The sequence below is a fragment of the Colias croceus genome, chromosome 3 (genome assembly GCF_905220415.1).
Source record: "Colias croceus chromosome 3, ilColCroc2.1".
In the NCBI taxonomy this organism is placed as follows: Eukaryota; Metazoa; Arthropoda; class Insecta; order Lepidoptera; family Pieridae; genus Colias; species Colias croceus.
The window spans coordinates 10,290,122-10,305,443 of record NC_059539.1 but is presented as its reverse complement, the minus strand read 5'-3'; the positions used below and the strand labels follow the sequence as shown (position 1 = coordinate 10,305,443).

The window sequence follows — 15,322 nt, the reverse complement described above, 5'->3', positions numbered from 1 at the left end:
TTATTTAAATTTAGAACAGGTTGTTTTTTTTAAAAGTTCAGTGTTTTTTTTTTTATATATCTTTAAAATATTGCCAGTATCAAGTAAAATTCGAACATATAAATCTTTATAAATCCATTGAACGCATCCTTTTTAAATTTCGAACTGTTTATTTTTTTAAACGTTTTGCTCATGTTTTCTTTTTTTTTTCAGAACAAGGCGCTCTGACCATAGTCCGAAGGTCATCCAGCCGAAGTAAGACGACAGAAAGCTCACCTCCCACCGATGAACAGCTAGACCAACTTGATCTCGACACAGAACACTTGCCCGCTGTTGACACGCCCGATGCCTGTGATAAAGCCGCTCTTAGGTAATACATGAAAAATAAATTGTCTTTTGGAATTTTTAGAATTGGGAAACCTCTTTTTTGCAGTTGGTTAAACTTCACTGTACATAAGACTGACAACACATAAATAATAATCCATTAGATAATGTATCTAATGGATTATTATTTATGTGTTTTAGGACACAACAAGACGTTTAATATTTTCATTCTAAGAAATTTTATAGAGAAGAAATTATCATTGAAGTCAGATAATAATAGCCCCGGGTTAATAATAGCAGTAATAGCACACTCCTCTTGAAACTAAAATAACAATCTCAATACTCAAACTTGCAATAACTAGAATTCAAACATCCATTGAAACGTCCAGTTGTTAACGAACAATAGATAAAACAATAATAAAATATTCACCAAAGAACAATAGCATTCGTAATAAAACAATTCAGTTATTTTCATTCAATTTTCATTACAATTATTTCGCCTCATTTCGATAAAATGAATGATTCTAAGAAAGAAGAACAATGTTACAAATTTTGTTTGATTAACCGGAATAAATTGGGTGAAAGTAGATTTTTAGGAAGGGCGGTGTAGAGATGTAGTTATGAAAATTATAAAAAATTTCTTTCTTTTTCTTATTGTACCCTGCCAAGAAAGTGGGTTATGTTTTTCGAGTACGCTTATGACATTGACATCCTCCTTGTGAAGCTCTTTTGATTTTAATTTGAGAAATCATTTTAGAGAGTGTTCTTTTCTCTGTATGAATAGTGATTACCAAAATTAAAATGTCGAATTTTTTTAACACTCAGATTTTTTGTCTGTTATAATTTCTATTATTACTCATAAATAATTTGACATATTTATATTGCATTTAGTATTATAGCATTAAGTAGGTACTAAATATGTCCGGCATAATATTTAGTTAGGTTTATTTTAGAATGAGGATAATCTAGCGTTTTAGTTCTAATTAGAGCTATTGAGCTGGAAAAGCTCGTTCCGGCTTAATGGCCATTCAGTTTACAAGCATTTTATGTTATATCCTCTTCCCGTTATTATTTTACGGGAATTAAAACATTTTAATAATAAAAATGAAACCTTTTTATTGTTTTTCCGATTTCTCTTGCATTTCACATCTGTTCCACTGATCGATTTTCTTGCCGGGTGAGGAGGTTATCATCCTTAGAGATGGGAAAAAGTATTTTATATAGAAAATATTGTTTTAACCGACTTCAAAAAATGAGAATCAATTTTATACCATATAACTTAGTTCCTTTTTTGGTTGACTAGGAGAATTAATTGTACTATTATTTTGCATCCTAACATTCTTCAGAAGTGTAAAATTTATATTATCAAACACCGAAATAATGATGAACACAATTATTAATTAGTTTAGTTTATTTTAATTAGTAGATAATATAATAATGTGACTAATTCTTAATTCCCTTGTCCACAGATTACGCTATCTCCTAAGACAAATAAACAGAGGTGAAATACCTGTTGAAATATTACAAAAGAACATTCAATATGCCGCAAAAGTTTTAGAAGCAGTCTACATAGATGAAACCAAGTATGTATTATTCGATTCCATCGGTATAATATTTGTGTAATTAATGTATAAAAAAGAAAAAAGTGTCGTTACTGATATTTCTATGTTAGAATACAATCACTGCTACGCTTTATAAATTTTAAAAAGTTCAAAAATACTTTACCATACTATGTGCGCAGTTAAAAAACACTGTGAGTGTCGAGAAAAACTCCGGAAACAGACTTTTACAGAGGCATGCTTTAAAAATAGTTTTTGCTTAACCGGTTACAACCACAAATTACAAGATTGAAGCACTTTCATCCTGATATTTAACGTAAAAAGGCTTGTGTTGTTGATTTTAAACTGTAATTCAAAGTACATTAAATTTAAATTGCTTTGAATATGTCACAGTGTTGTGGATAATATTTATAAAGCGTAGCAAATAGCGAAAGGTCATAAAAACCGCAGTTCTGACAAATTTTCTGTTTCAGATTCGACAGCATCAACGTGAATTTATTTATTGTTTTGTATCGAGATGTTTAAGCATATATCGTTTCTTTCTACCTCTATTGTATCGATATTGGAGCATTGAAAGAACAATAATTAATCGTGGGCATGTTAGATGAAAGCTTTAGATTGAGATCGTGGTTAATATTGGTTCTATTGTACTTGATTAAAATCTAAATATGTGTATCTTACAAGAGTATGAGATGTGATAATCCCCGCTATATTATTATGAATACAATTCTAACATATTATAAGTCGATAAATAGCTCATTAATATTAATGTTATTTTAAAGGCAGTCAATTAGGCTTTGTTTATATAGAAGAATGTATTAAAAACCTACGCACACATTATTGTATGTACTATGTTATTATGTGTTTGCTAATTAAACGTATTTAGCATTTAGGTCGTGAGGAAAGTAATTACGACAAATATTAAAAAGTAGAAAACAAGTTCTTAAGGTTCTCAACATAGCCCAGAAACTAAAATATAAAGAACAAGACATAGGTATATTTTTTAGATTGCGAGAAATGTTTGCCGTCGCTGTTAACAATGAATTCAAGTAGAAATTAAAGACTTTTTAACGGATTTTAAACGCGATTTATTCATTCTATTATTTTCCCGACGTTTCGAACACTTTACAGCGAGCGTGGTCACGGGGAGACTGTCTGAAGTCTCCCCGTGACCACGCTCGCTGTAAAGTGTTCGAAACGTCGGGAAAATAATAGAATGAATAAATCGCGTTTAAAATCCGTTAAAAAGTCTTTAATTTCTAAATGTATAATACTCGCGTAAAATCAAACCCTAGAAAATACTATGAATTCAAGTGTTTACCAACTCCAATTTTCGAGACGTAAACTTAAGCCCGTATTTAGACAACGGAAAATTATGAGAGCGAAAAATAATTGCTACAAAATTAGTCTTAAAGATTTTTCGAGGCTAATTTAAATGTTTTTTCTAGCAAATTTGTTATTGTTGTGTTATTAAGGTACAAAATATCTTTTTTTTTATAAAAATTAATGAAATTCTTAGTAGCTATAGCAGGATATTTTTTGATACATGAGCATAATACATTTTAAAATACACAAAGTGGTCATTTGTCTTATTTTACAGACAAATTTGATCACTCCAACACTCAGCACTCTAATAGGTGAGGAGAGGGAATTCGGTTTCATTAACTTGACGAAATGGCTCCTTTTAAAGCGCCCTCGGCCCTCCTATAAAGGCCCTAGCTGGAGGGTAAATCTCTTACAAACTTAACGATGTAACTGTTTACATTTGTACGTAGTGACGTTTGATTTCATGATCTTTTTAATGTTTTTAAAACAGTATGAGTGCAGAAAATACATGAATTCATGATTTAAAGCAATAAGGCGTCTTATAAATGCATAAATTACAAAATATTATACCTACAGGTTGGTCAATATTAGATAAATAAAAATTTAACAAACATCTAGAACAGACCTCATAAAACGGTCTAAAATAAAAATTATGTGAAATAATTCTAAACAAATTTCAATAATATATCCAACATACATTATTAGTGAAGATGAAGCTTGTAAGACTAATTAATTACTTTACTACCAAAATTGTATCGTTAATTACTGGCAATATATCGAGTTACAACTACAATATCTGAAGGAAATATTATCCCTAGAGGTTGTAAGCCTGTGACGTCACTAATTACATAAAAGACCTTTACGTGATTAAAGGTTGATCAAATTAAGGATTTTACCTTGCTATTGCTTCTGATTTTTATTTATTTCGATGTGCTCATAATAGTGTCAAATATATTATTATATAAAATAAAATCTGCTCGAAACTCTTTAATATTGCACACCTATATATATATATATATATAATATATAGGCTATAAGTTACCACTGACGAACTGTCAAAAACGGCGCTAGAAATACAGATTAAATATTGAAATATAATCTGTGCTGAAATTACATATTCTGTCTATTCAGGTCAGGCTTATACCTTATTATTACAAAGCACACTGATTGGCTGATATCAAAGGTAAATTGATACATCTGTAGTTGGCCTTTGTGTATGAAATTCATAGAATTGGAACGTTATACAGGATAATATAGTATTAAATCTCTTTTATAGAACAATACAGTATACGTCATGAGTAATCAGTAACATTGGGTGTAATTACGAATGTTCTTGTAATTATTTTGCTCATCCTTCAGTCCCTTTTTAATCATGGCGCTTTGTAACTGGGTCGATTCATGAAACATTAATAAAGGCCCATAATAGCGTTTGCAGATACCTGAATTACATCGGTGAGGAATAAATCTTTTGAACATTTTTAAAGGAGACGTATTGAATGTTAAAACTAGATTGTATAATATTAAATATGAACTACAACCATAGACTACAACTAAGTACAATACATTACTACAAAAAAATTACGTTTAAACAATATTTGCATTACGCAGTTTATACTGAACTGTTTTCCATTTGAAATTACCCTTTTCATTTACAATGCAAATTAACATGCTTACTGCAGCTATATGAGAACTTATTATAATTACTACGCAGTGAACGAACTATACTTAACCACTCATATATTTATTATATGTATAGTGCATACCTAGTCCTTCGAAATAAACCACTGGGCTTCTAACTCGGTTTCCGATATCGAAAAAAAATATTGACATTCCATCTTGTAAAAACCGATGTCTATAGCACTAACCACACTCAATAAAGCTTTCATCGACATTCGCTAACATCGTGCCAATTCTCCAATATGCAACTTCAATCTATCCTGTTTCAATCTAGGGTTGACAGGCAAAAGATAGGCGCACTAGCGCCACCAGTGATAATTTGTAACACAGGGTTAGACGGCCGGCGGAGCAGCCGCGCTCGCAACCGACAACCCTACAAACGAGGCGACTCCGCACACCGTGTTGGACCAGATGTTCTGTAGAGAAACCGAACGAAGCAAAGTTAATACCGTTACAACACCGCCGGCAATGGCCAAGTAGTCGAGCCTCCCTTCTGTCCACTCTGTGCGATTAGGTCTTTCTGTTCTGTTGACGCTTACTCTCTCAGTATCCTGTCCTCCTGGTAGCGACCGTTTCGAGATTTGGTGTTTTATTTTGAGGGCAAGTTGATTCCCGACGCACGACTTGTTCCTAGTAGTGCCCCTGTATTAGTTAGTTTCTTCCCTGTGTGCTATGAACCCTGTGGAATACGTCACTCCGTTTCGGCATGGTTTTTGAGCGACGTCTATAATCGTTTTGTAGTTAGCCATATTTTTGCTTGGTTTATTTTTATGCAATACTGTATTTTATATTTTTTTAATGTAAAACAATGTAAATATTTGTATTGTTTAGAGTTATATTTGCTTTTAAAATATATTTAAACTATTACTAAAATGAAGTTTGAATATTAATTTTTATCTCCTCTGTCTTCTTTTATTTATAAAGCTGTCTATAAAAATACTGAGTATAAATCGAAGAATTCATTGTGGTTATTGTAAATTTTTATTTATCATTCAAGGCGTTGATATATGAAATGAATAATAATATTTCTTACATTTAATACAAAATATTTACTTACTAATTACATGTCCCGCAGCCGGAGGCCCCAAAAGAAAACTCAGATGTACTTAGGAACTACATTTAATGGCTAAAATGAGACTTTACACCCATGTCCGCACGATGCGGACCGGAGTCAAAGAATGAATTTATACATTATAATAATTATAAAGACGTAAGCTTGGATGCTAACTAAGGGAAATCGCACCCACATACTATTCCCGTGCGAACGGCGTATTCAGCAGTTTTGTATGAAGGCAGGGCCGTAACTCCTCCCGCCGAAGTTCAGCGACCATTTTTGAATATTGTGAAAAAATGTTGCTGGAAGCTGGGGCTCATCTGCTTCCTCATCTGCTTATCTGTGGTCCTCTATAAAGTATGTGTCGATCTGCGTCACATCGTGTACCAAATGGCCAAAATTAAGACTGCACCAACCAGAGTTATGTATATAGGGATAGTGGTTTGATACATTACAGGATCCTTTTCTATAGCGATAGAGGTTTGTATTAAAACTTGCTATTGGATTTTGTGCAAATCTTCCAAATTAACTGAGTTGAGAATTGCGTATCTTGTATAGGTGTTTATTTCTAATGTCCTTGATATCTGTACTGCTTATCTTCAGTCAGTGGCTGTTCCTTAATTTTGTCATTTACATTATAGATGTTGAAATTCTCCGACTCGTACATACATCCAGTAGGTATAGTTAATAAGAATGTACCTTGGAGTATTACGAAGTCCTCTTGTTGCATTTATAGTGAGATTTGAAATGAGCGTGGTAAATATAGTAAGTAATGTATTATACTTCGGGCATTCAGCCTCTATGTGCAAGAATGAGTTACTGTTAGTTGCTATATAGGGATAGGAAGGGATGAGGGCCTGCCTAATCTTATTTGGAAAAATAGCTGAATGAAATAAATCAAGAATATCTGTAAAACTAATGGAAATTTAAAAATTATTACAATTTGCTTATTCGAAAAGTAGTATCCAGGCTTAAGTATATTATAATATTCCCTATCTTTTAATTCTTATATTTTATTCTAATTATAAATGTTACCTAATTTCTTAATCATCTCCCTAACTGTTTCCATAACTTACATTGAATGATGATTAACTAACTTAACATGTATCTAATAATTGTCATTTAATTTTTTTGTAAGAATTGAATTAATATGAAATTAATTTTCTATTGATTTTCCACTATCTGAGAAAGAATACTATGATGGCCTTTGATAAATCATTAGATGATATATAAACTGAATGCTGATTTTTTTGAAAAGCTTAAATGAAATTGATATATTTTATAACATCATTGTAATCCAAATTAATACCTGTAATACCTATAATGATCGATCCTAATCTTCACAGTCAGTAAAGCACAGTGTGTAAAGTTCGGATCATATGTATTGTATAGTATATACCGATAAGGCGATTCACTATAATTTTAATACGAATAATTCTCGGAATAAAAGTCAGGGCCGTACTCAGGTGGATATAATTCGTGCATATTCATTTTACGCATTTTAGAATAATTTTGTGTTAAAGGTAAACCTCTAACGGGTTTCGAATTAAATTTTTTTCTATATTTGTTACTAATTATTAAAATTATTTTTATTCTTTAAATAAGATGCATTTAATTCTCCGTACATACATTCTAATGATGAAATTAAATTAAACTAAATGAAAAATTTATTTATCACAGTTTTTAAACGTTTTTTTTCAATTGAAATCGGATACATTGAATTCTTGAACCTAAGGCCTCCTATGAACCGCGAATAAAATCTTAAGTAGAATGATTATATATTTTTTATATAAGTAAGTCATGAAATTAGGTAATTTTCTTCATTTTATCATTGATTAAGAAATTAGGCTATTCACTACCTTCAGTAGTACTTATATAATTTTATAATCTAGTTAATAAGTATCTAATCTAGTTATTAATATAATTAATTTTATAGTACTAATACCTAAACCTACTATTATCTAAAACTAGTCCACGAACAGCCTAACTCAATGTAGTGCTCTCGGGAATTAGACTTTCACGGATGGAAAATCATGGAAAGGAAATTAGGACTAAAAAAATAGGTATCAACTAGTAAAAGGAAGCAACACAGAACTATTCTATGTACTTACGAATTAATCTGGTTACTTTTTGGGATCGATGTTTGATTTAGCCTCCAGGCCGCAGAAACCGTAGATTCTGGATCCTCAGCTCCGTAGCGATAGCAAGGTAGCTATCTATGCCACGTTTTTTGAGGATCCTACCGACTGCGCCAATTACATGTCCCGCAGCCGGAGGCCCCAAAAGAAAACTCAGATGTACTTAGGAACTACATTTAATGGCTAAAATGAGACTTTACACCCATGTCCGCACGATGCGGACCGGAGTCAAAGAATGAATTTATACATTATAATAATTATAAAGACGTAAGCTTGGATGCTAACTAAGGGAAATCGCACCCACATACTATTCCCGTGCGAACGGCGTATTCAGCAGTTTTGTATGAAGGCAGGGCCGTAACTTACTGGTTGATTTTTTTAGTATATGAATTTAGAACAATTAATCTAAATTAGTTGTTCATCATTAATAATAATTAAAAATAAAATTATTAAACATAATTAAACTTTTTTTTGAGTTTTCTAGTATTACTTTCACAAAATTAAAAAAAAAAACATAATTTGGCCTTATATTAGTCACGAAACCTAATAATTTAAAATTCACACGAATATGATACTAGAAAGACCAAATTACCATTTCATATAACAGCGCCTAAAGCCAATGTACCTATGTTGACCCCTCTCTCCTATGTGTTTCCAATGTTTTGGTGTTTCATTATAGACCGGCCGTGGCGCGCCAGCAGTCGGCACCGACCCTGGTATTTAGGTGTGTCGATGTTACCACTTATTTCATATCTATCACCATTTGAATTATTAAAATTTTAAACTAAACATAATTAGTATATTATGTTGTAGATATTTAAATCTAGTCAAGGGTCAAGTCAAGAGTCAAGTCAAGAGTCGTTAACAGTATAATAGTGTTGTTAAAAATAAACACGTGAGCACACTATTAGAATCTCAGTTTTAAATTCACAATAAAAAATAGAATAGTGAATAGTCCCTTTTCAGAATAAATAACAAACTTAAAATTAGTGATACTTAACAGAGTACAATTATTTATCTCCTGCCTTTGAAAAGCTTCAAGATTGCAGGCTTCTACAATAATTAATTGTGTATTATAAATACGATTCAAGTTGTGATAGATAAATCACTGAACCCAAAATCCCAGCAATCCAAACGCTTTATGTATTTATGTATTATTTGTATGCAACATTGCTTTCTATTGAAAAAGTATTTATAACTTATTAAATCTTTAATCGATGCACATAAAATTATATAAATAAAGTAGTAAAAGCAAAAATATATCAGAAAAAACATTGGGTTTGTTTGTTTTAAAAATAATGAATACGCTATGTACACATTATTTACTAGCAACATTGAAAGAGAATTAATATATCAGAAATAATTTAGTCTAAATAAATCGAAAGTCAGTCAGAAAAATCGAAAGTCGATTCACACACTAGTGAATAGAAATTATTATTAGTAAAGATTCATTACTTGTAGAGCAATTAGTATAAAACACTGTAAAAGAACCTGAATAAAATCGAAATATTTAACAACATAATTCCCCAACTAAAATAATTGAAGAAGAAAAAACAAAAAGTCGTCTTCACTAATTACGAGACGAAATAAACGAAAAGCGAAAAACATTCACAAAAAATTAACAGGCACTTGTAAATAAATTCACGCTAGCAAACGTGATTGTATTAACAGAAAATCCAATGCTCAAACAATTGCAGTTTGTTAAGAACAATAGCGTCTATAAAGCATGGAAATTGCTAGAAATAGTTCATATATTCTGCTCCTGGACAGATATAACGTATTACGTACCACAGAGTCGTGTATATTAGATGCAAATCGGGTTTCTACCGCAAATACCTGGGATATTCCGTTTACATTTCAAGATAGAAACCTAATTGGAAGATTCTGATTTCTATTGAAAATAGCACTGCCGTACATCTAAGGCCGTCTTTGAGATAATATATTTAGGTAGATATTTTAATATTCCTGCAATGAATTCATACCTTAATTCATACTTTCCCTGAAGAGAAAGGTTACGAAAAGTACAATCAAAGGAATGCCTTATGCCTATTATGCCTCTAAATGTATATGAGATGTAAATATTTTATTTATTTCTAATTATTAAAACAGATATTGAAACAAACAAAAGTAATGGAAAGCAATGTAAAATATATTATATGTATTACGCTGCATGTATGTTGTCTATGTATATTGAACCCTATCCCTTTAGAAAAGCTAGCATCTTCTTCTTCTTTCCTTTCTTTTAATGAATAAATCAAAAACCTTAATATATATAAGAAAATATTACAGTATTGTATGAAAAAATATTCAAGAGATGTATTTATCAGCTCCTGAAAGAGTTTGTATTCGATATTTTACATATTTATTTATATTGTATTAAGAGCAATAATGAAGTACACTTACCACGTAGCACTTAAGACGTTTTATAACTACACTTTATTATATTCCGAATGCATTGTGTCCTCAAAGAAAAGATTTCATCACAATACTAAAACACAAACGCAATCTTAATCTTAGTTTAAGCACCGAGTATAAATATATTTACTAGTAGAATAATTATTATAATTAAATAGTTTATTCCTAACTAATTTTATCGACTTAAATAGTCTTAGAATTATTAATTTAACAATATTTTAATTGTTTATGACGCAGTTCGTCTTCAAAACAAGCAATTAAGTGATTATATTGAAAATTCTAAATTGGAGTTCCCGAGCTTCATATTGTTCGTAACAGATGCTGTATAACAAGAATTCCCAGAAAAATAAATTGTTAATTAAAGGCTTTGCAGCTTAACAATTTACGCTATTAACAATTTAACCAAAATCGCAATTCGCTACGACTGTATTTTAGTTAAGGTGACTTCGGAGTAAATGTGCTCGAGTTAGCTTTTGCAGCTTTTTTTTTGCCAAACAAGGTGCAGTTCTAATACAAGATGTGGTGTTGACAGACGCTTGGCGGACGAAGATGACGAATTATCAGAAGTACAACCAGACGCAGTACCGCCAGAAGTCCGAGAGTGGCTGGCTTCAACCTTCACACGGCAGTTGGCGACGGCAAAGCGAAAGTCGGATGAGAAACCGAAGTTCAGATCTGTGGCGCACGCGATTCGAGCAGGGATTTTTGTGGACAGAATCTATAGGCGAGTCACGAGCACTGCGTTGATGCAGTTCCCACAAGATGTTGTTCGAGTTTTAAAGGTAATTTGCCTATATTTCTACGGATTTTTTTTTTCTCCGATGAATAATTGTAAATTTCACTTGATGTATTCTTGTAACTTCTATCTTCTAATAATATATTATGCTTTTCAATAGCTATCTACTTATTTCGAACAACACTATTTATCTTAATCAGGGATTAGTTAGCGCTAATCTATTTATGTCTTAGAACAAGACTGTTATTAACCGTTGTATCATGGCAGTATTAATTACTACATGTTACGAATAAACTACACAATATTTAGATAATATAATACGTATAGTAGACGTATAGTCAATCTTGTATACAATGTTCTGGGAGATACAAAATATGTTTGTATTAGACTCATGTTTGTAGAATGGGGCGGTTCACAATTAGGAATACGGTCAGGTAGGCTCGTTTGCGGGATGTGACCTCAATTAAGAAACAGTCATCATTGTCCTGAAAACGCTCTGTTTACAGGTAACACAAAGATTGTCAATCTGTAGATTTTATCCAAAATACGACTTATAGACAACTATTAAGCACAATATTATGTTTATTATCCGAATCTTATGTAGAGGGTTGTTCTATGTACCTAATATTTTGCGCAAAATGTATTCATCAAACGAGTATTTGTATTGTTAATGTTGATGTTTTCATTAACTTACTATTTTCGTCTAAGACATAAATGCTATAAGATAACTTAAAATCAATTATCATAGGGAAACAATCATCCATATGCAATCATGATCTCATTGACTATTCAAAAACTTTTACTTTACTGTTCTATGAAAGTTATAATGCATTCTAAGCTCCAATCGAGCGCGAATTCACCTATGATATTAAATTCAACTCTACAACGTTCGGATTCCCGATTGAATACAATTTAACATTGTAATAGACCACTTCAATATAACGTTATATCAATTTTTATGTACCATCATTACATTTGAAGCCCGTAATAAAATATTCGTAATCACATAAAGAGTGACAAAAATGGTGGCACATAAAACGTCCTTGTTACGGCCGGTTACGGATTAAAACGAATCAAAATTAATGGCGCGATATTTTTTACTTTGTGGCGTAAAGTGATATTGATACCACTTTTTATTAGGGCTGGTATTAAATCATGTTTGGCATTTGTTGTTGATTCCGGGAGTTTAAAAGAGTTGCATACAAGTTTCAGTTATTGAAGTGAAACTTCTATAATGGGCTTGGAAAAAAATTTAGTGTAACATTTTTTTCGTTACGCGCCATCTTTTTCTTATCCCTACCACGCGTGATTCGCGTATTTCTGTAAAGTTGCATAAAGTAAATTATTTATGAAAAATAAGGTCATAAAGAAGTTTCACTTCTTACGTGTGTACGTACACGCACACATTTTTTTTTATGGATACAGGTAAAAATTCGGCCTTAATTATTTACAGCCGATCACACAATTACTGGTTCATCTATTCGGAACAATTTGATTATGGTACTTTGTTGTAATAAAATAGATAATTAAGTTCTAATTCAGTAATGGCTCCGTGATTGCATAATTAATTATTTGTACAAGGATACTCATGTGGTTTCTATACAAATATTATAAAGAGGAAAGGTTTGATTTTTTGTTTGTTTGTTTGTTTGTATGAATTGAATAGGCTCCGAAACTACTTGGCAGATTTGAAAAATTCTTTCACCATTCGAAAGCTACATTATCCACGAGTAACATAGGCTAGGTTTTATCCCTGAAATCCCACGGGAACGGGAACTATGCGGGTTTTTCTTTGAAAACGCGGGCGAAGCCGCGGGCGGAAAGCTAGTGTGGTTATAAGTCACTTGACCGATGGATAGAGTGTTTTAATCATATTGCTACTTAATGGCAAATGATTTTTTAAGGATTGTATAATATTATCTTCATAAAAATAAATGGCATACCATTGAGTTAATATGTACTACGTGGCATACTGTGCCCTGTGGAAATATATTAATATTCATTTTTATCAATCGTATAAGGTATCTGTCTGTATGTGAGATATATCTACAATCTTCATATTAAGATTTATGATGAAACTACTCAAGGAGATAAAAAGCCTTTAATAACATTACGAGAATAAACATAACTTTATTTGAAATAAAAGCAATAAATGGCTTAATTCCAACAATAATAATACGATTTTTTACTGTTTGTAATTTATATTTATATAAAGCCCAACGCAAACGAGTATCGTAATTTTAACATGTAAATGTTTATCTATCTGTAGATAGCTCCCAAACGAATGGACTATTTTTTTAAAGAATACTTCTATGTATTCAGTAGAAATAATATCATTTATCTCGTAGACTTCATTCAACTCCCACTGAGACCGTGTCAATTTACGATACCAATCCTTAACGCTTTTATTTTTCTTATAGCCGATTTTTAAACCTCGGTTAAAACATATACGTCGAATAAAGTATTAAATTTATCGCCTGTAATATAAAAGAGCAATTATTATTAGAGCACATTTTTGAAAAAAATGGCCCTTCATATTTCATTTTTTTAATATTATGTATAATTGTTACATTTAACCCGTGTACTGTGCAAAATAATATAAAACTAGTATAAATAGTATTTTCAGCCCTTATTCAGGCTATTTACATGAACCGTCCTACATAGTTCAGGATACATCGCCCATTTTTGAAAGTGACTACTATCAAGCTAATTTTCCGTTTGTAGCTTTATTTTGATGAGACGCCCAATAATTTCGTGTACGAAAGTCTCGATTGTGGTAGCTAACAGAGATAATAAGAATAAAATTTTTTGATTTGATGGTTCTCAAATATTTATTACTAACTGAATTTTTTTTTTGTTCAATCTCAAGATAATTACCTAAATTATTCGGAAAAATATTTGTCCTACAAAATCTATGGTTGGTTCAAAGAGTCCCCCTTTTCAAAGTGTATCGATAACGAGGTCATCATAAATGATTACTAACAAGCTGATTTTTTTTATTTTCACTTAATTAATGTTTATATAATTCAACAGACATATTGTCCTACAAATTGCGTAATAAATATTTGAGAACCATCAAATCAAAAAATTTTATCCTTGTTATCTCTGTTAGCTACCACAATCGAGAGTTTCGTACACGAAATTATTCGGTATCTCATCAAAATAAAGCTACAAACGGAAAATCAGCTTGACAGTAGTCACTTGCAAAAACGGGCGATGTATCCTGAACTAACATACTTTATTTGACATGTGCTCTTAAATTGTACGCACATAAATCCCTTCAACAAATGGGTCTTGAAACACGCAATGTCAGCGGTTTAACAAAAGCCGAGGAATTATTGTGAAACTAAACACTGTATAAATGAATAGACGTAGAAATAGAACGGTCTGGGAGGCTTTTAAATCCTAATAGTTCTTGACAAGTAAACAAGAATTGTTTGAAGAAGTTGAAACGTATTTCTGTTTTCATGTTATGAATTGACTTTTCTTTTGTATTATTCTTCATTTTTATAATAATTTTCCGTTGGCCTTCGTTCCGAGTTAGGTATATTACAAAATAAATGATGAATTTCATCATGATTACCTACACCAAAATAATTAAGTGAACTGTTTTTAAAAATAAGCATAGGTTTAAAAATTTAACAAAAATGTGAAATTGTATCACTTACAAATACTTCGTATTTTAAATATTTGTGATATCCCTTCTATACCTTTGTGAATAAAGGCTTTACTTTTATAACACATGACAAATATTAACACACACAATATTATTATACCTTACATTTTCTTCAGACGTAAAATTATTGTCAACCAACAGTTGGCTCATATTTCTAACGCTTTCAGACCTAGAATTTTTATGTTTCTACTCTACATATAAATTTAAAATGTCTACGAATATGAATGGTATAACAGCATGATATTATAAACATCAACCTGGTACATATTTTTTATTTATGCGCGAATCCTATTGCAGTTGTGTTCTCATTTATAGAATGGTGCTCGATATAATCCAGTGTCTATTGATTATGTGAATTAATAAACGAATAATATGTACGTATGTACCTGCCTACTACTATTTTTAAAGCAACAATTGATGCTACTTCACTCTAAAACT

The 15,322-nt window shown here is 31.3% G+C and overlaps 1 protein-coding gene across 6 annotated transcripts in view; it reads left to right on the top strand.

Moving 5' to 3' along the window:
- Positions 1–15,322, top strand: part of LOC123705916 (calcium/calmodulin-dependent 3',5'-cyclic nucleotide phosphodiesterase 1-like) — a 338,062-nt gene that overhangs the window by 309,162 nt on the left and 13,578 nt on the right. For 5 of the 6 annotated variants that reach the window (XM_045655017.1, XM_045655013.1, XM_045655014.1 and 2 more), the window contains 4 exons: positions 193–349; positions 1,773–1,886; positions 8,737–8,781; positions 11,005–11,254. In XM_045655017.1, the coding sequence (XP_045510973.1) occupies positions 193–349; positions 1,773–1,886; positions 8,737–8,781; positions 11,005–11,254 (566 nt within the window). The remainder of the gene's footprint in view (positions 1–192; positions 350–1,772; positions 1,887–8,736; positions 8,782–11,004; positions 11,255–15,322) is intronic. The other variant, XM_045655015.1, reaches the window with a different exon arrangement.